Below are 21,513 nucleotides of genomic sequence, written 5' to 3' on the forward strand. Positions count from 1 at the left end.
CTAATCCCAGGCGAGCGCCCACGAGCCCAGGTTGCCTTTGGCTCAGGATCCTGGTGTCCAGAAAGCCGAAGCAGCAGCCACCTTCCGGCGTTATTTATTACAAGCCGGGTGTGCGACGCTCTTTAGCATGATGCAGCCGGGGGTGCGTGATGATGTCACTAAGATACATTCAGGGTTCCCCAGTCGCCCAGCAGCTACCCCAGCCGGGGACTCTCCCGAGAGTTACTGGGCTGGTGTCACTCCGTGTCCATCTGATCAGCAGTGAAAGGCGATGGGATTGTCAATAATCCTGCAGTGCGTCCCCAGGCAAACTCCCGCTCCAGCCTCCAGGCCGTTCCCTGGCTCGGGACATCAGGATTTCAGAGCTGCACCATCCCTTCAACCAGCATGAGGGGTCTCACTGCCTCTGCACTGAGATTTCAATATTGCTTGTAGCGAAATGACATCGATCAGTGTTACAGTTTATCATAGTTTTAGGTGAATTTTTGTTAAGATCTAGATAAAAGAGCTACAAAGAAATTGTATCAAAATAGCAGAAAAAATTGTAAGTACATTTTGCAGACAGGTCCCATTTCTGAGAATTTTCAGCATGCTGACTTATGCTCCTAGTTTTTCATGGAAAACTGCATATGCATTTTGTCTGCCTATTTGTCTGCCCGACGTTTCTGAAAATCTGGCCCTAACTGTTCTTAAGCTACTAGTTTAAATGGTATAATGCTTCAGAAGGGGTTTTACATGGGGCTCTGATACACCAGATACACTCACAGCTTCCATGCGTTAATGACAAGGCCCTCGTTTACCCTATCTCCCACCCCCGCAGCCACTTCACACCCACCCTGGAGACTGGTGCCCTGTTAATTTGGAATGTGAAGGCTGAGATGCTTCACTGATTTCCCTCCTTCCATCCTAACCTGTCTGTCTTTCTTCTGCAACTAAAGAGATCTGCAAGCTCCCTATGGAACCCGGCCCATGTTTTACCTACGTGCCCAGCTACTTCTACAACTCGGTCACCAAGAGGTGCAAGGAGTTCATTTATGGCGGCTGCCAGGGCAATGCGAACAGGTTTCCCAATATGGACGAATGTCTCAAGACCTGTGGAAGCTCAGGTAGGAGAGCAAGAGAAACTAGCTAGTTGGATTGTGAGCTGCCCAGGTGAGAGAGACATTAATGCAATGATGCTGGGGCTGCAGGGGCTGATCTCCATGGTTGGTTGGCTGCATCACAGCAGTGCCTAGCCCTAGAGGCAGAGATCAGGACCCCGGCGTGCCAGGCGCTGCACAGACACACAGAGACAGCCCTTGCCCAAAGAGCTCGCAGTCTCACTAGACAAAGGGGAGGAGGGGCTGAGGATGGGTGCTTTGAGAGGAGTCCATGGTACAGCTCATGAGGGGAGTGAACTCACCTGAAGGTCCCCCGAGTCCTGGTAGCTGCACTCCAGCCTGCTCTGGAAGCCCCTGCTAGGGACATAATGACAATAACAATCCTGCTGAGCATGTCTACAGCCTGTGATTCTTGAGACTGGGTTTCACACAGGGTCTTGATACACTCACAGCTCTCATGCACTAGGGACAAAGTTGTCTGGTAGCCCCAACTCCCACCGCGCTGCTGCACCTCGCATCCCCCAACCCCCACAAGACTGGGCCCAGTTAGTTTTGAATTAGGAGTTTTGAATTGCAGAGTTCCTCCCTTTTCCTCCTAACTTGTCTCTCTTTATTCTGTAGATGTAGAGATCTGCCAGCTCCCTGTGCAGCCTGGCCCGTGTCAGGCCTACACGACCCGGTACTTCTACAACTCGGCCACCAAGAAGTGTGAGGAGTTCAGGTACGGTGGCTGCCAGGGCAACGAGAACAGGTTTGCTACCAAAGACGAATGTTTCCAGACATGTGGACGCCCAGGTACCGTGATGATGGAAACTCGGTTGGGCTGTGATCTGCCCAGGCCAGAGGCACATTAATGCAAAGATGCCGGAGCCGCAGGGGTGATTTTCAATAAATCTTTGAATACCTGGGATGGTCCAGACAGGGGTTTGTCTAACCTGCTCTTAAACACCTCCAGTGACGGAGAGATTCCACAACCTCCCTGGGCAATTTGTTCCAGCGCTTAACCACCTTGTTAGGAAGTTTTTCCTAATGTCCAACCTAAACCGCCCTTGTTGCAATTTAAGTCCATTGCTTCTTGCCCTGTCTTCAATAAATAAGGAGACCAATTTGTCACCCTCCTCTTTATAACAACCTTTTACATACTTGAAGATTGTTATTATGTCCCCCCTCAGTCTTCTCTTCTTCAGACTAAACAAACCCAGTTTTTCCAATCTTTCCTCATAGATCATGTTTTCTAGACCTTTAATCATTTATGTTGCTCTCTGGACTTTCTCCAAGTTGTCCACATCTATCCTGGAGTGTGGTGCCCAGAACTGGATGCAGTACTCTGGCAGAGGCCTTATCAGTGCTGAACAGATTGAAAGAATGACGTCTTATGTCTTGCTTACAACACTCCTGCTAATATATCCTAGAATGATGTTCGGTATTTTTTGCAATAGTATTACATTGTTGTCTCATATTTAGTTTGTGATCCACTATAACTAAGCCTACATTTTAGTCACGGATATTTTTAGTAAAAGCCATGAACAGGTCACGGGCAGTAAACAAAAATTCACAGCCCATGACTTGTTCATGACTTGTCCAATATACCCCTGACTAAATTTGGGTGCTCGGGGGGAGGGGGAGCGACCTGGGGCCTGGCTGCGCCTCTGCCTAGGAGCCGAGGGATGTGTTGCCAATTCCGGGGCGCTGCCCTGAGGTAAGCACCGCCTGGAGCCCATACCCACCCCCTGCGCCCCAACCCCCTGCCCCTGCCCTGAGCCCCCTCCCACACCCAAACTCCTGCTGCTGCTGGAGGATGTGGGGCGTGGTGGTCCGAGACTGCCCCAGCAGCGGCCGGTGTGACTGGCCCAGGGGCTGCCTGAGCTGGCCAGGCAGCCCTTGGGCCAGCCGCATCAGCCACTGCAGAAGTCACAGAGGTCACGGAATCCCTGACTTTCCATGGCCTCCGTGACAGACTCGCAGCCTTAACTATAACCCCCAGATCCCTTTCCGCAGTACTCCGTCCTAGGCAATTATTTCCCAGTTTGTATGTGTGCAACTGATTGTTCTTTCCTAAGTGAAGTACTTTGCATTTGTCCTGATTGAATTTCATCCTGTTTACTTCAGACCATTTCTCCAGTTAGTAAAGATAATTCTGAATTTTAATCCGGTCTTTCAAATCACTGCAACCCCTCCCAGTTTAGTATCATCTGCAAACTTTCTGAGTAGTCTTGATGCATTTATCCAAATCATTTATGAAGATAGCAAACAGAACCGGATCCAGGAGAGATTCCTGCAGGACCCCACTCGATATGTCCTTCCAGCTTGACTGTGAACGATTGATAACTACTTTCTGAGTATGCTTTTCCAACCAGTTGTGCACTACCTTATAATAGGTTTGTCTAGGCTATATTTCTCTAGTTGTTTATGAGAAGGTTGTGTGAGATAGTATCAAAAAGCCTTACCAAAGTCAAAATGCATCAAATCCACCAGTCCCCACCATCCACAAGTCTTGTTACCTTGTCACAGAAGGATACTAGGTTGGCTTGACATGATTTGTTTTGACAAATCTATATTGACTGTTACTTATCCCCTTATTATCTTCTAGGTGCTTACAAATTGATTGTTTGCTTATTTGCTCCATTATCTTTCTGAGTCCTGAAGTTAAGCTGATTGGTCTATAATCCCCTGGGTTGTCTTTATTCCCCTTTTTATGACTAGGTACTATATGTGCCCCTTTCCAGTCCTCTGGGATCTCTCTGATCCTCCATGAGTAAGGCTAAGTTTTTGTCATGGATATTGTTAGTAAAAGTCAGGGACAGGTCACGGGCAATAAAGAAAAATTCATGGAAGCCCATGACCTGTCCCTGACTTTTACTAAAAATATCCCTCATAAAATGGGAAGGGGCTGGGCAGCCGTGGGGTGGCTGGGAGCTCCGGGGCCCTCACCACCTGTGGGACCTCAGAGCTCCACGATGCCCTTGCCCCGCACGGTGGCCAGGGAGCTGCGGGGTACCCCTGCTAGTCATGGCAGCTCAGAGCTTGGGGGCCTGCTGCCTCAGGTGGCAGGGATACCTCGCAACTCTCTGCCGCTGCGGGAGGCGATGGGACCCTGCAGCTCCCAGCTGCCGGGGGTGAAGTCTCATGGAGGTCTTTGGAAGTCACAGATTCCGTGACTTCCGCGACCTCCGTGACAAAATCGTAGCCTTAGCCATGAGTTCTCAAAGATAAAGGCTAATGGCTCATAAATCTCTTGAGTCAGTTCCTTAAGTATTCTAGGATGTATTTCGTCAGGCCCTGCCAACTTGAAGGCATCTAACCTGTCTAAGTCATTCTTAACTTGTTCTTTCCCTATTTCAGCCTCAGAGCCTGCCCCGTTTACACTGATGTTCACTATATCAGTCACCCGATCACTGCTAACCTTTTTGGTGAAAACTGAAAGAAAAAAGACATTTAATGCTTCCGTCATTGCTGTGTTTTCTGTTATTGTCTTTCTCTCCTCCCCCTCCCCTGTCCTTGGACTTCCTCTTGCTTCTAATGTATTTGTAAAATGTTTCCTTGTTACCCTTTATGTCCCTAGCTAGTTTGATCTCATTTTGTGCCAGGACCTTTCTAATTTTGTCCCTACATGCTTGTGTTGTTGTTTTTATATTCATCCTTCATAATTTGAGCCTCTTCGTATGGCTCCGTTTTGAGTGTCAGGTCGTTGAAGATCTCCTGGGTAAGCCAGGGTGGTCTCTTACCAGACTTCCTATCTTTCCTATACTTTGAGATAGTTTGCGCTTGTGCTCTTAATAAAAAGCAGCTAACTCTCCTGAACTCTTTTCCCCCCTTAGACTTGCTTCCCGTGGGATCTTACCTATCAATTCTCGGAGTTTGCTAAGGGGTGATTTCTTGAATTCCATTGTCGTTATTCTGCTGTTTTCCCTCCTACCATTTGCACCTAATCTGCATGAAAAATTGCACATTCATTTTGCTTGCCCATTTGTCTGCCTGACAATCCTGGCCCTAAACATTCTTCAGCTTATCATTTAAATGACGTAATTCTTGAGCATGGGTTTGACAGGGTGCTGATACACCAGATACACTCGCACAGCTGTCAGGTGCTAGGGTCAAGGTCTTCTTTTAGCCCCATCTCCTATCCCAGCTTCTGCACCTCACAACCAGCCTGGAGCCCAAGAGCCTGTTAGTTTCGAATGAGGAAGTTGAGATTCTTTGCAGAGGACCCCCCTTTTCTCCTAACCCATCTGTCTTTCTTCTGTAGTTAAAGAGGTCTGCAAGCTCCCTGTGGATGCTGGCTCATGTTTTTCCTACATGACCCGCTACTTCTACAACTCGGTCACCGACAGCTGTGAGGAGTTTGTTTATGGCGGCTGCGAGGGCAATGGGAACAGGTTTGCCAGTAAAAATGAATGTCTCAAGGCCTGTGGCAGCCCAGGTAAGAGAGCGAGAGCAACTCAGCTAGTTGGACTGTGAGCTGCCCAGGAACAAAGACGTTAATGCAAAGATGCTGGGGCCACAGGAGCTGATCTCCATTATTAGCTGTATCATGGCGATGCCTAGGGGACCCACCAGAGATCATGTCCCAACGTGCTGAGCACTGCCCTTGCCCCGAGGAGCTCACAGTCTGACTAGGCAAAGGGTGGGAGGGCTGAGGATGGGTACTTTGAGAGGAGTCCATGGTACTGCTCGTGATGGGTGTTGGAACTCAGCTGAAGGTCCCCCGAATCTCTGCATCCCAGCCTGCTCTGGAGGCCCTGGCTACGGCGTTAATGGCAATAACAATCCTGCTGAACACGTCTGTACTCTGGCACCCAGAACCGCAGACCGCTTGCCTGGCTCAGAGGAGTCATGCTCGTCTCTGGCACAGCTGGGGCGGGGGCTCAAGGGGCAGGACACTGGAGAAACAGCTCACACAGTGGCCATGGGTGCTGGGCATTTCCTCGTTAACCCCTGAGAGCGCCCACGACCTTTGCCTTTGCTCAGGGGTCCTTGTAATGGGATCCCTGGGGTACAACCTGGAACTGGGGTTCTGCTGGGCCCCCTTAACTCTCCAGCCTGGGCTGACTCTCACAATGCTTCGCGAGTGACAAGCAGAAAACCCCTCCAGGCGCTGTGATCACTCAGCACAACAGGAGGTGGCGCTCCACACCCAGCTAGATTGCATGAATGCTTGCAGAGCCACTCACGAATCACACAGAGAAAGGCACCAGCAAATCTGCCTGGCCCCCAGCCTTGCACCCCAAAACTGAACCGTCTTGCCCTGGTCAGAAACCTGACCAGTGTAAGTTCATTACCCAGCAGGGGGTGCGTGATGATGTCACTAAGATATATTCAGGGTTCCCCAGTCACCCAGCAACCACCCCTGCCAGGGACTCTCCCGAGAGTTACTGGGCTGGTTTCATCCCATGTCAGTTTGATCAGCAGTGAAAAGGTTTTGTCAATACTGGGGACAAGATCCTCCTGTGCATCCCCAGACAAAGCTCCACCCGCAGCCTCCCTGGCTCAGGACGTCAGGATTTCAAAGAATGAGGAGTCCTTGTGGCACCTTAGAGACTAACACATTTATTTGAGCGTGAGCTTTCGTGGGCTAGAACCCACTTCCTCGGATGCATGCCATTTCACAGCTGCACTGTCCCTTCAACCAGCATGACAGATCTCATTGCCTCGGCACTGAGCGAAAGATCAGTGATTTTTGCAGTTGGATCCCAATTCCCAGAATGTTCAGCATGCCAATTTAGGCACCTAATTTGAATGGCAAATGGCACATGCATTTTGTCTGCCCCTTCGTCTGCCTGATGCCTCTGAACACCTGGCCCGAAACCTTCTGCCATAATAATGTTAATGGTAAAAAGCGACAAAGAGTCCTGTGGCACCTTATAGACTAACAGACGTATTGGAGCATAAGCTTTCGTGGGTGAATACCCACGTCATCAGATGCATGTCAATGTTAATGATGTCATTCCTGAGCATTGATAGTACGTGGGGCTTGGTACAGCGGATACATACAGCTCTCTAGCACTAGGGACAAGGTCTCTTTTAGCCTCAGGTCTGACCCCAGTTGCTGCCTCTTTCACCCCTCATGGAGCCCGTGGCCTTGTTGGTGTTGAATAAGGAGGCTGAGATCTTTCACGGAGTTCCCCCCGCCCCCGTTCCTCCTAACCCGTCTGTCGTTATTCTGTAGATATAAATATCTGCCAGCTCCCTATGCAGCCTGGCCCATGTCAGGCCTACGTGTCCCGCTACTTCTACAACTTGGTCACCAAGAAATGTGAGAAGTTCAGGTATGGCGGCTGCCAGGGCAATGAGAACAGGTTTGCCACCAAAGATGAATGTGTCGAGACCTGTGTGCGACCAGGTAAGAGAGTGAGAGAAGCTCAGCTAGTTGGGTCGGGAGCTGCCAGATAATGGAGATGTTAATGCAAAGGTGACTGATTAGCTGCATCACAGTAGTGCCTGCACAGACCAGGGCCTCGTTGTGCTAGGGGCTGTACAGAGGAGGCTAGGGAGTTAATGACAAGAACAATCCTGCTGAAGACGTCTATAGCCTTTCCCCCAGGACCGCAGACCTGCTGGCCTGGCTCAGATGAGTCATGCTCGTCTCTGGCACTGCTGGGGTGGGGGCTCACGGATCAGGAGTGAGTCCCAGTCTCAGACACTTCATTGCTTGAGAAACGGCAATGCTGGGCATTTCCTCGTTAACCCCTGAGAGCGCCCAGGAGCCCAGCTTTGCCTTTGGCTCAGAGATTCCATACACAGCAAAACTATACTGTCCGAACCTGATCCCGAATGCAGCTGAGCCCTGGGATGAGCCCGGCCCCTCGCTTACTGGGCACTGGCAGGCGTAACTGCAGGCCTTTCACCTTTCACTTCGCTGTCCTCCCCACCCTCTGGGTCCTCCCCCTGTCTGACCGACTGCCCCTTCTTCCACACTGAAGACAGGAGTGACAGAGAGACAGCAGGCCCTGTGGGGGCAGGGGACACAGTACTGCCAACTCCAAATGTTCAAAAACCAGAAGTCAGGCTCACCAAAAATCATGAGATTGGCTTTAAAACCATGTGATGATGTGAATGTAGTAGATGCGGGGTTCTTTTTATTTGCCTTCTGCTTTTTGAGCCTGTAGGGTGCACTGGGGTCACATTTTGTAGCTTTCTTCACAGTCACAAGGGGTAGAAATGTACTTTTTCTTTAAAAATGAAGGCTGAAATCATCACAGATCCACTTGCCTCCAGGAGCTGGCGCTTTAAGGAAACCAATAATTATCATGAGATGCATGACAAAATCGTGAGAGCTGGCAACACTGTCAGGACCCTCCAATATTCAGTGCCTGGTTGATCAGCAGTGAAAGGCGATGGTGTTACACATACCAGGCACAAGGTCCTGCAGTGCATCCCCAGGCAAACTCCCGCTCCAGCCTCCAGGCCGTTCCCTGACTCTGTGGATTCCAGAGCTGCACAATCCCGTCAACCAGCATGACGGGGCGCACTGCCTCGGCACTGAGTTTTCAGTATTGCTTGTCGCTAAATGACGTCAATCAGTGTTACAGTTTTTTCTAATTATAGTGAGACTGTAGTTAAGGTCTAGACAAAATTGTTTAACATGAATTATATAAAGACAGCAGAAAAAATATGTTAATTTTGTAGACAAATCCCAATTCCTAGAATGTTCAACATGCCAATTTATGCACCTAATTTGCTTGGGAAATTGCACGTGCATTTTGTCTGCCCATTTGGCTGCCTAATGTTCATGAAAACTTGGCCCACTGTGCTTCCACGTAATTCTTGTGCCTGGGTTTCACGTGGGGCTCTGATACACCCACAGCTCTCAGACATTTGGGTCAAGTCCTTGGTTAGCCCCAGCTCCCACACTTCTCACCCACTCCAGAGCCCGGGCCCTTGTTCGCTCTCAGCGAGAGGCTGAGTTCCTTCGCAGATTTTCCCCTTTCCTCCTCTGCAGTTAATGCCGTTTGCAAACTCCCTGTGGACTCTGGCTCATGTTTTTCCTACGAGACCCGCTACTTCTACGACTCGGTCACCAAGAAGTGTGGGGCGTTCACTTACGGCGGCTGCGAGGGCAATGGGAACAGGTTTGCCTCCATCGACGAATGTCTCAGGACCTGCGGAAGCGCAGGTAAGAGAGCGACAGACTCTTAGCTGGGTCAGGAGCTGCCCAGCTCAGAGGGATGGGGCTGAGCTATAATAAATATATGGAGATAGACCTATCTCCTAGAACTGGAAGGGACCCCGAGAGGTCATCGAGTCCAGCCCCCTGCCTTCACTAGCAGGACCAAGTACTGATTTTTCCCCAGATCCCTAAATGGCCCCCTCAAAAATTGAACTCACAACCCTGGGTTAAGCAGGCCAATGCTCAAACCACTGAGCTATCCCTCCCCACCTGATTTCATTGCAGGAAGGCCCATGGTTGGGGTGGTGCTTGTCACATTGCGAAGATGCCAGCCTATTGCTACATTTCCCTTTGGAACAGGAATGAACATGTCATTTTCTAAGGCCACTGGGTGACTCAGCAACTGCTCCCCTTCTCCTGCTGTTATACGGAATAAACGGCTACCCAGGGAGGTGCCTCTTTGCTGGGATGAGAGCATAGCTGTGACGAGCCCTTGGCCCTCCCGCTCGCCACTCTGCACACGTTGGAAACGCTGTTACTGTTATGGCCCCCAAAGGTGCTGGGCGCGGCACAGACAGAATCTCCCATCAGCCCAGCATGTGAGACACGAACTCTGTGTAGGATTCACAGATAACTACGGAGATGTTCGCTCCTGCGGGCTGTCCTGCCCCTCGGCCCCTCCCTTTGCATCCCTTAGTGCCGTGTTTATCCAACCTTCCCTCGCTGGAATCCCTCGGACAGAATTCCTCTCCTAATCCCTAGAGCTGCGCGGGGGCTTGGCCCTGGAGAGCGTGGCTGAAGCTGGAAGTGGAGGTTTCTCTCCTGGAAGGACACCCCTCCCTATGCTAAGCTCGCGGTGAGACTGGGACTGGACAGGGACTGGACGGGGACCCCTAGCTCAAGGGCAGAAGGCCAGAGGTGCCCTGAGCGCAGGCGTGGGGGCAGTTTTCCATCTGATATCTAATCTCTCACTGCTGTCTCCAGGGCTGGTCCATTTCTCTGAGGACCCCGCTCAGCCCCACATGGAGCTGTTGCGATTTATCAGCCAGGCATCTCACTGCCGTGGGACCGTTCTGTCTTCCAGAGAAACCCGGGTTCTGCCCCAAGACAACCGGAGGGCTCTGCATTCTGGGATGCAACGATGATGACGACTGTGCTGGAGCAGAAAAGTGCTGCAGTAATGGGTGTGGCCGGACTTGCCAAACCCCACAGCAGGTGAGGTTCAGCGTAGTGCTTGGGCTCTGCAGAGCGAGCCCTGCCTCCCGCTGCACGGGGCCGTTCTGATCAGCAGGCACCAGGGCTCCCTGCCCCCATCTCTGAGCACTGGGAGGAATCGGGGTCACGCAGACAGGGCCAGGGCCCCAGCATCACAGACCTGCTCTGAGTGACCCAGCTCCCCGCAGGCCTGGAGTCTGGGCGGAAGCTGGCAGTGCAGATTGCCCTCTCCCCCACGGAGCTCCCAGCTCTCTGGGGAGGAGGCGAAGGGCTGCGGGAGGCTGGCATGGAGATGGGGAGAGGACTGCTCTGGGATGATATCGGCGCTGCTGGCCTGGCCGGCTGGGTCTCCTGCCTCCTCCCCGGGGCTGCTCTGTGCCATGGAGTTTGTCCAGTGGCGGCTCCCAACGTCAACCAGCCCCGTGCACTGAGCCCTGCTGCAAGGCCGGCGACTGCCCGGGAGGGGCCGGGTGCAGCCGCATCAGCCGTGCCCCCGACCCCCCCTCAAGGCCGTGCAAGGCAGAACCGCTCTGCCTGCACCTGACCCCGAGGGGGCCCCCTGCGTGCCGGGATCTCTGTGCCCAGCCCCCATGCATGAGGCAGTCCAGGATTGCTCCTGTCACCTCCCTCCCTGCCCCCCAGCCTCAGAACCAGCCCCTGGCCTGACCGACTGCCCCTTTTTCCACAGGGCCGACGAGAGCGTGACCGCGAAGAGCCGAGAGCGTGACAGCAGGGCCTGTGGGGGGATGGGACAGGATCCTCCAATACGGTCCCCACCTGACACCCACCCCCAATCGCCCGTGGGCCTGATCTCGCCCAGCACCTGGGTTGTGTAATAAAGAGCTCAGCTCAGCGGGCCTCCCTGTGATTTCCTGGATTGGGCCTCCCTGTCCCTGCATGTCCGCCCGGGACAACCCCCCTGCAGCTGGAGCCTGTGCCCCAGGCTAATGTCCCTGGAGAAAGGGGGTCTCCTGGGGGTGGCAGGCACTGGGCAGTGTCACTAGAGCGTGAGCTGCCACATAGTCCCTGGGCTCCAGAAACGGGGCCGGCTCCAGGCACCAGCGTAACAAGCAGGTGCCTGGGGTGGCCAATGAAGAGGAGGGCGGCACGTCCGGCCATTTGGCAGCAATGAGAGCTGAACTCACTGGTGGTGGGTCAGTGTTTCTGCCCAGCCTGCTAAAAGCTGAAACTCACTAAGAGACTGACCTGCAGAGGTCACAGCAGAGAGGTGGCAACAGTAGAGAACTGACAGTCAGCTGGCGGGAACAGCCAACAGTCAGCCTGCGGAAGCAGCAAACAGGCGGCCGGTGGGAGTGGAACGAGCGGCTGGCACGACAGCCAGAAGAGAGGGACCGTGGCTGGCGGGGCGGGCAGCCCGAGCAAGTGCTCCGATGGCAGAGCAAGCCAGGTGCCTTCTTCCCCGGGTGGGAGGGGAACTCACCCAGCTGCGCCTCTGAACCCGGGGTCCCCGCTGACCAAGGACACCCCCTGGGAGTGGGGTGCGGTGAGGGAGCCGAGAGGGGCACAGAAAAGGAACTGTTGGCTGTAGAACTTAAGAACACGAGGCGGAAGGCTCTGCCCCACGCACTCCGGGGTGGGCGTCCTGCTCACAGCTGTAGGACTATGAATCCTGCTTGTGGCATTTTCCCTAATTAATGTCGGGTGACTTCCCTCCTTTCATGACAAGTTTCTTTGCTACACTCAGACGCTGTGCTGGTGAGAGGGGCAGTATGGCCTCGCAGAGGTGCCCAGGGCGGTGTGTAATTTTCCCAGGTTACTGTGTGGGGGCTCGAGCTGGTTCTGTGTCATATTGTTAAAGAGGATCCCCTAGATATTGAACCCGGCCCTGGTTGCTGCCGGCTCCACCTGGCAGAAGGGTCACACGTGCCATTACCCCAGCGCTCTGGGCACTGGCTCACCCCCACTCCTGTTTCTCAGCCAGAGACCCAGCCCCTGCTCCCAGCACTCGAGCTGCTGGCCCTTCTGGCGATGGTGACGAAGCCTGACGCACCAGCACGGCCAGTGCCTGGGAATAGCCCTAGAGAACGGCCTCCATGTTTGTAGGGCCAGGCAGAGAGCGGCGTGGACTGCCCTCTGCCCAGGGCCTCTCCTGCAGTGGAAGCCAATGGCTGGGTGTTAATGACAATACCAGTCCTACCGAACTCCTCTGTAGGCTGGCACCCAGGACCGTGAACCTCCTGCCAGGGCTCAGAGGGGTCATAGTCATCTGGGGCGGGGGCTCAAGGGGCAGGACACTGGAGAAATGGCTCACACAGCTGCCATGGGTGCTGGGCATTTCCTCTTTAACCCCGGGAGAGCGCCCACAGGCCCAGGTTGCCTTTGGCTCAGGATCCTGGTGTCCAGAAAGCCGAAGCAGCAGCCACCTTCCGGCAAACTCCCGCTCCAGCCTCCAGGCTGTTCCCTGCCTCCGGACGTGAGGATTTCAGAAATGCCCCGACCCTTGAATCAAGGCATGCCCCTTGTATTGCAGCACTGGGGCGCCTGCCCACGGCGGCGATGTGCCTAGGGAGCCAGGGTGTCCCCGATGCAGACAGGCAGGGAACACGCACACACAGGCTGCAGGGCCCTGCTGCAGGGGCTCGTGGCAGGCTTGTGTTCAAACTGCCCCAGCATGTTAAAGGAGCGCTGGGGGGTGCCCTGGCTCCGATGGAGTCGCCTCTCTGGGAGGCGATAAATCACCCCGGGGGCCCTACCCCACTGCCAGGAACCGAGTCCCTGTCTCACAAAAGAAGCTTTTATAAAAGGAGAAAACCAAGCGGTAATTTGGGGAAACGCTGCCACCAGTAAGTCAAACACCCGCCTGCAGCATCTTGGTGTCAGGGGGCTGCTGGCCCCCACTGAAACTCGGGGGGGAGGGGTTGGTTCCCCTCTCCCAGTACCAAAAGAAAGGGGGACGGCCAATGGGAAATCAGGACTCTGAGACTGACAGTGCCCAGGGCCAATGGGGATAGACCAATGCTTCAGGTCAGGCTGATTGACAGGGCAGCCAGGCCCAGGCCAATGAGGGAGTGAGGAGCGTGGGGTCCCGTGTGAGGTGGAGCTGCCAGGCTGGAGGGGCAGAGCTAAGGGGAGAGCAGGAGCCCGACTGGGCTGGGAGCAGGGCCATAGGAGCAGCCCAGGGAGCTGAGCTGGAGGCAGGGTGTGAGTGGGGCTGGGGCTGGCGCCGGGCGCGTGAGCGGCAGGGGAGTCCAGGGGCCCCAGGCACAGGGTGGGAGCCCCACGACCTCCCCACGCACCGTCCTGCAGTCACATCCCAGAGATGAGGGTCAGCGACACAGAGACGTGCAACTCCCATCGTTAGACATCAGCTGAGGGAACCCGCGGGGCGGGGCGAGGCGGGGGGAATAGAGATGGACGGGGCAGGATCCAGAGCACACGACACACACACGGATAGCCCAGGCCTTTGGGGGGTGCATTATCCCTGCCCCCCGAAGGAGCGTCAGAGACCTGGTGGGAGAGCGAGAGGGACGTACCGACCCCTCCCTTAGCCCCCAGCCCACGGGGGCAGCGTGCGAGGGGCAGGGTTCGGTTCTGTAGCTGTCCCTGCAGTCAGCTCTGGGGAGGAGCTGGCGCATGAGTGCTGCTTTCTGGGCCATGGGGAGCTGCCAGGCCGGTGGGCCAGCGTTAGGAATTACAGCGTGGTAGGCCTGGGCCCAGCAGCTCCTCACGGGAAGCAGCAGAGGGAAGAGGGAGGGCTGGAGGCGTGTTGGGAGAATGACAGATCTGGCTCTGGGGAACCAGCTCTTTGCCGTGAGCTGAGAGGTCCCGTCCCGCACAGCTCCCGGGGCCGGCACTGGGTGGGCTTCACAAGAGGTTCACTCCAGGGCAGCCCAGTGCTCAGTGGCTCTGGGGTCAGCTGTTTGTCCCAGTGCCCCAGGCAGGGCGCGGAGCTGCCTGGAAACATGAACTCACCTCTGCAGCCTGTTATTACATTTCCACCTCCCTCACCAGGGACGTTTCCCAACTCTCGCAGGGCCCTGCTGCTTCCCTGTTCCCTTTGGGAGGGGCAGACACCGGGGGCGGCTCTCTTGTGCAATGGCCCCTCCTGGGAAGGCAGTGCCGGGCTGGCATGATGCTATATAAGCTGGGGAAGCTCGGTGCTGGGCATCCTGGCCCCGCAGCACCATGAAATCAGGCCACCTCCTCCTGGGGCTCCTCGCCCTCTGGGCTGACCTGACACCTGCCTCTGGGCAGCTCCGTCAAGGTGAGGGCTCCCTACCCCTGGCTCCCCACCCAAACCGGCAGCCAGCGCTTGCCTCCTGCCTGCCCCCAGCCCTGAGCCTGCCCCGAGCCCCGTTCGCTCTCAGCGGCTCCTGCCCCGTATCCCCCATGCGACACAGCCCCTCGCAGCGTCCTTGGCCCTGCTGCCAGCCCCAGTGTCTCTCGCCCCCTGGGCGTGGGACTGTCCCCAGTCCTCCCCCATTTTGCCCCAGGGAGGCCTCCTTGCTCTGTCCCCGATACACCAGAGAAGCTCACAGCTCTCACGCATTAGCAACAAGATCCTCGTTTAGCCCCATCACCCACCCCAGGCCCTGCCGCTTGCATCAACCCTTGAGACTGGGCCCCCGTTAGTTTTGAATCAGGCAGCTGAGATCCGTTGCAGGGTTCCCCCTTTCTTCCTAACCCATCTTTCTTTGCTCCGTAGCTAACGCGATCTGCAATCTCCCTGCGGAACCCGGCCCATGTGAGGCCTACATGCCCAGCTACTTCTACAACTCGGTCACCAAGAGGTGCGAGAAGTTCATTTACGGCGGCTGCCAGGGCAATGCGAACAGGTTTTCCAATATGGACGAATGTCTCAAGACCTGTGGAAGCTCAGGTAAGACAGCAAGAGAAACTCAGCTAGTTGGGTCATGAGCTGGTCAAAGGGGTGTGAATGCAAAGCAGCTGGGGCCACAGAGACGGATCTCCCCTCTAATGACTGACTGGCTGCATCACAGCAGTGCCTAGGGGATCCAGCAGAGCCAGGACCCCATCATGCCGGGCGCTGCAGAGACGCAGTGAGAGGCAGCCCTGGCCCGAGGAGCTCACACTCTGGCTAGGCAAAGGGAGGAGGGCTGAGGACGAGCGTGTGAGAGGAGTCCATGGTACAGCTCATGCTGGGAGCTGAAACGAAATTGAAGGTCCCTGAGTCCCGGTAGCTGCATCCCAGCCCAGGCAAACTCCCGCTCCAGCCTCCTGGCCGTTCCCTGGCTCCGGACGTGAGGATTTCAGACCCTTGAATCCAGGCATGGCCCCTTGTATTGCAGCAGCGGGGCTCCTGCCCACGGGGGCAATGTGCCTGGGTGTCCCTGATGCAGCCTGTTATTACATTTCCACCTTCCTCACAGGGACGTTTGCCAACTCTCACAGGGCCCTGCTGCTTCCCTGTTCCCTTTGGGAGGGGCAGACACCGGGGGCGGCTCTCTTGTGCAATGGCCCCTCCCGGGACGGCAGTGCCGAGCTGGCATGATGCTATATAAGCTGGGGCAGCTCGGCGCTGGGCATCCTGGCCCCGCAGCACCATGAAATCAGGCCACCTCCTCCTGGGGCTCCTCGCCCTCTGGGCTGACCTGACACCTGCCTCTGGGCAGCTCCGTCAAGGTGAGGGCTCCCTGCCCCTGGCTCTCCACCCAGCCCGGCAGCCAGCGCTTGCCTCCTCCCTGCCCCCAGCCCTGAGCCTGCCCCCAGCCCCGTTCGCTCTCAGCGGCTTCTGCCCCGTATCCCCCACGCGACACAGCCCCTCGCAGCGTCCCTGGCCCTGCCGCCGGCCCCAGTGTCTCTCGCCCCCGGGTGTAGGGCGGTCCCCGGGCCTCCCCCATTTCGTCCCAGGGAGGCCTCCTTGCTCTGTCCCCGGCCTTTTGCTCTTCGCCTCCCGCTCTGGGACACGGAGCCCCCCTGGCGCGCCCCAGGCCTCCGGCTACTCCTGGAGCCTTTCTACCCTCTAGGCTCTCCCTGGTGAGCCCCTCATGCCCATGGCTCCGACACTCCCTCGGACCCATCTCCCTCCGGGCCGGGTCGCAGGCTGGCTCTGGCAGGGCCACCCGGGGGGGGGGGGCAAGTGGGGCAATTTGCCCCAGGCCCCGGGCCCTGCAGGGGCCCCCACGAGAGTTTTCCGGGGCCCCTGGAGTGGGGTCCTTCACTCGCTCCGGGTCTTCGGTGGCAGTTCGGCGGCGGGGGCCCCCTGCCGCCGAAGACCCCAGACCCCCTGAATCCTCTGGGCGGCCCTGGGCTCTGGGATGTGCCCTTGGGTGTCTCCCTGCCATGCATTGGTCAGTGTGAGCTCTCTTCCCTCCCCTCCCCCACGCTCTCCGTCACCCAGACCCCAGGCACCAGCGCAGGAAGCAGGTGCTTGGGGCGGTGAATGGAGAGGGGCGGCACGTCCGGGTCTTCGGCAGCAATTCGGCGGCGGGTCCCTCAATCTCTCTCGGAGCGAAGGACCCGCTGCCGAATTGCCGCCGAAGAACGAAGCGGCGCGATAGAGCTGCCGCCGAAGTGCTGCCGATCGCGGCTTTATCTTTTTTTTTTTTTCTTTGCCGCTTGGGGCGGCAAAGAAGCTGGAGACGGCCCTGCACAGAATCATAGAATATCGGGGTTGGAAGGGACCTCAGGAGGTATCTAGTCCAACCCCCTGCTCAAAGCAGGGCCAATCCCCAACTAAATCATCCCAGCCAGGGCTTTGTCAAGCTGGGCCTTAAAAACCTCCAAGGAAGGAGATTCCACCACCTCCCTAGGTAACGCATTCCAGTGCTTCACCACCCTCCTAGTGAAATAGTGTTTCCTAATATCCAACCTAGACCTCCCCCACTGCAACTTGAGACCATTGCTCCTTGTTCTGTCATCTGCCACCATTGAGAACAGCCGAGTTCCATCCTCTTTGGAACCCCCCTTCAGGTAGTTGAAGGCTGCTATCAAATCCCCCCTCATTCTTCTCTTCTGGAGACTAAACAATCCCAGTTCCCTCAGCCTCTCCTCATAAGTCATGCGCTCCAGACCCCTAATCATTTTTGTTGCCCTCCGCTGGACTCTTTCCAATTTTTCCACATCCTTCTTGTAGTGTGGGGCCCAAAACTGGACACAGTACTCCAGATGAGGCCTCACCAATGCCGAATAGAGGGGAATGATCACGTCCCTCGATCTGCTGGCAATGCCCCTACTTATACAGCCCAAAATGCCGTTAGCCTTCTTGGCAACAAGGGCACACTGCTGACTCATATCCAGCTTCTCGTCCACTGTGACCCCTAGGTCCTTTTCTGCAGAACTGCTGCCTAGCCACTCGGTCCCTAGTCTGTAGCAGTGCATGGGATTCTTCCATCCTAAGTGCAGGACTCTGCACTTGTCCTTGTTGAACCTCATCAGGTTTCTTTTGGCCCAATCCTCTAATTTGTCTAGATCCCTCTGTATCCGATCCCTACCCTCTAGTGTATCTACCACTCCTCCCAGTTTAGTGTCATCTGCAAACTTGCTGAGGGTGCAATCCACAGCTCATCAATTATTGGGAGTGGACCACATTCACCCTGATTGAATTGGCCCTGTCAACACTGGTTCTCCACTTATAAGGTAACTCCCTTTTCTTCATGTGTCAGTATAATAATGCCTGCGTCTGTAATTTTCACTCCATGCATCCTCACTTCCCCTCCAGTCTGGGTTCACTAGCCTGAGCTCCCTTGCTGATCTCTGCCCTCCTTATAACCCATCTCCTCTCTCCAGGTGACATTTGCCGACTCCCGCCTGAGACGGGCCCTTGCAAGCAATATATCCCGCGCTTCTTCTACAACCCGGCCTCCAGGAGGTGCGAAAGCTTCATCTACGGCGGCTGCCGGGGCAACGGGAACAACTTTAGAACTCTCCTGGAGTGCCAGCAGGCCTGCAGGAAACGCGGTAAGGGGACCGAGCGCGTGAACCCGCTCTCCTGGGCTGGGCAGCCCAGCAAGCTGGGACAGCCTGAGAATTAACTTACTCCCAGCCCCAAAGGGCCAGTCACTTACCTAGGTCAATCGCACCTCAGATCTCACACCACAGACAAGGCTTCTAGCCAAACCATCTAAAGATTTATTAACTAGGAAAAAGAAACCAGAGAGTTATTTACAAGGTTAAAGCAAGTAAACATAGAAGCACAAATGAGTTACTATCTCAACTTTCACAAGGAAATAGAAGCCTCTGTCATGAGCAAGCGCTATATGCCCTTCAGGACTAACCCCGGCTGAGCAGCTGTGGATCTCTTGCTTATGCCAAGAAACCTGCCCACCCCAGACTCCAAGCAGCCTAGTGAGCATCAGTTCCTTCTGTTTGGGGGTTTTATCCCCATCCGTCCTTGTGATCTCAGCTGCAAACTCAGTGATGGGAGGAATCCACTAGCACGACTCATCTTCACAGGGGTGGGGAGGGCAAAACAACAAACATCTTTTGTCCTCTTTAATGTCCCACACTAGTCCGTCTGGCGTCAATGGCCCTTTCCCGTTGGGCAGGACATAACACCTTCTGCAGGAGATCAGGCATTCACACTAATTCGTCTCTTTCTCCCCTCTGGCGAGTTACGCAGTCACAGAGACTCACCATACAACCGCTCACATATTACCTTACACTATGGGATAGAGACGCTGTAAGTGAGATGAATGCAGGCAGCAACACACCAGCATTCAATAAAGAATAAACAGATTCCTATCATTCCAATCCCTGTTTTAACAATACTAACGCCCAGGTGAGCCAGACTGATTCCATGGTGTGTCTGTCACTGTTCCACTGAGACAGGGGGACTCTGGATTGCCAGTGTCACACCGACCTGGCTTTGTTAGGGTGGGGGGGCATAAAGCTCTGACCTGAGCAGGTAGTTGCCACATTACTCACCTGCTCTCCTGTTTCTACATTTCGCGTTGGAACAGGAACTGACCGGCCCCTTCCTGAGGCCGTTGGGCATTCAGCTGTTGAAGCAACTGCTCCCCTTCTCCTGTTGTTAAACGGAATAAACGGCTACCCAGGGAGGTGCCTCTTTGCTGGGTTGAGAGCGTAGCTGTGACGAGCCCTTGGCCCTCCCGCTCGCCACTCTGCACACGTTGGAAACGCTGTTACTGTTATGGCCCCCAAAGGTGCTGGGCGCGGCACAGAGAGAATCTCCCATCAGCCCAGCATGTGAGACACAAACTCTGTGTAGGATTCACAGATAACTACGGAGATGTTCGCTCCTGTGGGCTGTCCTGCCCCTCGGCCCCTCCCTTTGCATCCCTTAGTGCCATGGTAAGGGGAGCCAAGGCTGCTGGGGGGAGTCCCGGGCCCTCCATCTGCCCTGGTCACTGTACCCCAGGGGGCAGGAAAAGCGGCGGGAGCTGCTCTCAGGCACCTCGGCCCCCGCCCAGGGCAGGTGGAGGGTCTGGGTCTCCCACAGCGGCCCGGGCTCCCTGGGCAGCTCTTCCCATGGCTTGGCTCCGGCTTCTGGCCTGGCCAAAGTGCGGGGCCGGGGGAAGAGGCAGTGCAGGGGACATGGCTACAGAGGTCTGGGGTTCCTGCCTGTCTCGTTTTGGCATTTTGAAAAGGTCACTCTAGTCACAGACCTACTCCGAGTGACCCGGCTCCCCCCAGGCCTGGAGTCTGGGCGGAAGCTGGCAGTGCACATTGCCCTCTCCCCCACGGAGCTCCCAGCTCTCTGGGGAGGAGGCGAAGGGCTGCGGGAGGCTGGCGTGGAGATGGGGAGAGGACTGCTCTGGGATGATATCGGCGCTGCTGGCCTGGCCGGCTGGGTCTCCTGCCTCCTCCCCGGGGCTGCTCTGTGCCATGGAGTTTGTTCAGTGGCGACTCCCGAGGTCACCCAGCCCCGTGCACTGAGCCCTGCTGCAAGGCCGGCGACTGCTCGGGAGGGGCCGGGTGCAGCCGCATCAGCCGTGCCCCCGACCCCCCCTCAAGGCCGTGCAAGGCAGAACCGCTCTGCCTGCACTTGACCCCGAGGGGGCCCCCTGCGTGCCGGGATCTCTGTGCCCAGCCCCCATGCATGAGGCAGTCCAGGATTGCTCCTGTCACCTCCCTCCCTGCCCCCCAGCCTCAGAACCAGCCCCTGGCCTGACCGACTGCCCCTTTTTCCACAGGGCCGACGAGAGCGTGACCGCGAAGAGCCGAGAGCGTGACAGCAGGGCCTGTGGGGGGATGGGACAGGATCCTCCAATACGGTCCCCACCTGACACCCACCCCCAATCGCCCGTGGGCCTGATCTCGCCCAGCACCTGGGTTGTGTAATAAAGAGCTCAGCTCAGCCGGCCTCCCTGTGATTTCCTGGATTGGGCCTCCCTGTCCCTGCATGTCCGCCCGGGACAACCCCCCTGCAGCTGGAGCCTGTGCCCCAGGCTAATGTCCCTGGAGAAAGGGGGTCTCCTGGGGGTGGCAGGCACTGGGCAGTGTCACTAGAGCGTGAGCTGCCACATAGTCCCTGGGCTCCAGAAACGGGGCCGGCTCCAGGCACCAGCGTAACAAGCAGGTGCCTGGGGTGGCCAATGAAGAGGAGGGCGGCACGTCCGGCCATTTGGCAGCAATGAGGCTGAACTCACTGGGGGTGGGTCAGTGTTTCTGCCCAGCCTGCTAAAAGCTGAAACTCACTAAGAGACTGACCTGCAGAGGTCACAGCAGAGAGGTGGCAACAGCAGAGAACTGACAGTCAGCTGGCGGGGACAGCCAACAGTCAGCCTGCGGAAGCAGCAAACAGGCGGCCGGTGGGAGTGGAACGAGCGGCTGGCACGACAGCCAGAAGAGAGGGACCGTGGCTGGCGGGGCGGGCAGCCCGAGCAAGTGCTCCGACGGCAGAGCAAGCCAGGTGCCTTCTTCCCCGGGTGGGAGGGGAACTCACCCAGCTGCGCCTCTGAACCCGGGGTCCCCGCTGACCAAGGACACCCCCTGGGAGTGGGGTGCGGTGAGGGAGCCGAGAGGGGCACAGAAAAGGAACTGTTGGCTGTAGAACTTAAGAACACGAGGCGGAAGGCTCTGCCCCACGCACTCCGGGGTGGGCGTCCTGCTCACAGCTGTAGGACTATGAATCCTGCTTGTGGCATTTTCCCTAATTAATGTCGGGTGACTTCCCTCCTTTCATGACAAGTTTCTTTGCTACACTCA

General features: G+C 56.2%; 2 protein-coding genes across 2 annotated transcripts in view; both read left to right on the forward strand.

The window, feature by feature from the left end:
- The window catches only part of LOC135886906 (papilin-like), a 41,384-nt gene extending 30,235 nt beyond the window's left edge, over window positions 1–11,149 (forward strand). The window contains exons 9-15 of the mRNA XM_065414683.1: window positions 939–1,106; window positions 1,722–1,895; window positions 5,347–5,520; window positions 7,267–7,440; window positions 9,040–9,213; window positions 10,292–10,422; window positions 11,111–11,149. Of these exons, the coding sequence (XP_065270755.1) occupies window positions 939–1,106; window positions 1,722–1,895; window positions 5,347–5,520; window positions 7,267–7,440; window positions 9,040–9,213; window positions 10,292–10,422; window positions 11,111–11,149 (1,034 nt within the window). The remainder of the gene's footprint in view (window positions 1–938; window positions 1,107–1,721; window positions 1,896–5,346; window positions 5,521–7,266; window positions 7,441–9,039; window positions 9,214–10,291; window positions 10,423–11,110) is intronic.
- A 3,406-nt stretch (window positions 11,150–14,555) lies between these two features.
- On the forward strand, window positions 14,556–20,650 carry LOC135886015 (BPTI/Kunitz domain-containing protein-like). The gene is made up of 4 exons (XM_065413907.1): window positions 14,556–14,647; window positions 15,089–15,262; window positions 18,133–18,303; window positions 20,499–20,650. Exons 1-4 carry the CDS (start codon window positions 14,569–14,571, stop codon window positions 20,513–20,515), a joined length of 441 nt encoding a protein of 146 aa, XP_065269979.1. The 5' UTR covers window positions 14,556–14,568; the 3' UTR covers window positions 20,516–20,650.
- The last annotated feature ends 863 nt before the right edge of the window (window positions 20,651–21,513 follow it).

The sequence above is a fragment of the Emys orbicularis genome, chromosome 12 (assembly GCF_028017835.1).
Source record: "Emys orbicularis isolate rEmyOrb1 chromosome 12, rEmyOrb1.hap1, whole genome shotgun sequence".
Lineage (NCBI taxonomy): Eukaryota > Metazoa > Chordata > Testudines > Emydidae > Emys > Emys orbicularis.

What these genes read in the sequence shown, in the direction of transcription:
- LOC135886015 (XM_065413907.1), top strand. Translation starts at nt 14,569, where the DNA reads ATGAAATCAGGCCACCTCCTCCTGGGGCTCCTCGCCCTCTGGGCTGAC. An exon ending in CTCTGGGCAGCTCCGTCAAG is followed by an intron (nt 14,648 to 15,088) that starts GTGAGGGCTCCC and finishes TTTGCTCCGTAG; the next exon opens with CTAACGCGATCTGCAATCTC. An exon ending in CAAGACCTGTGGAAGCTCAG is followed by an intron (nt 15,263 to 18,132) that starts GTAAGACAGCAA and finishes TCCTCTCTCCAG; the next exon opens with GTGACATTTGCCGACTCCCG.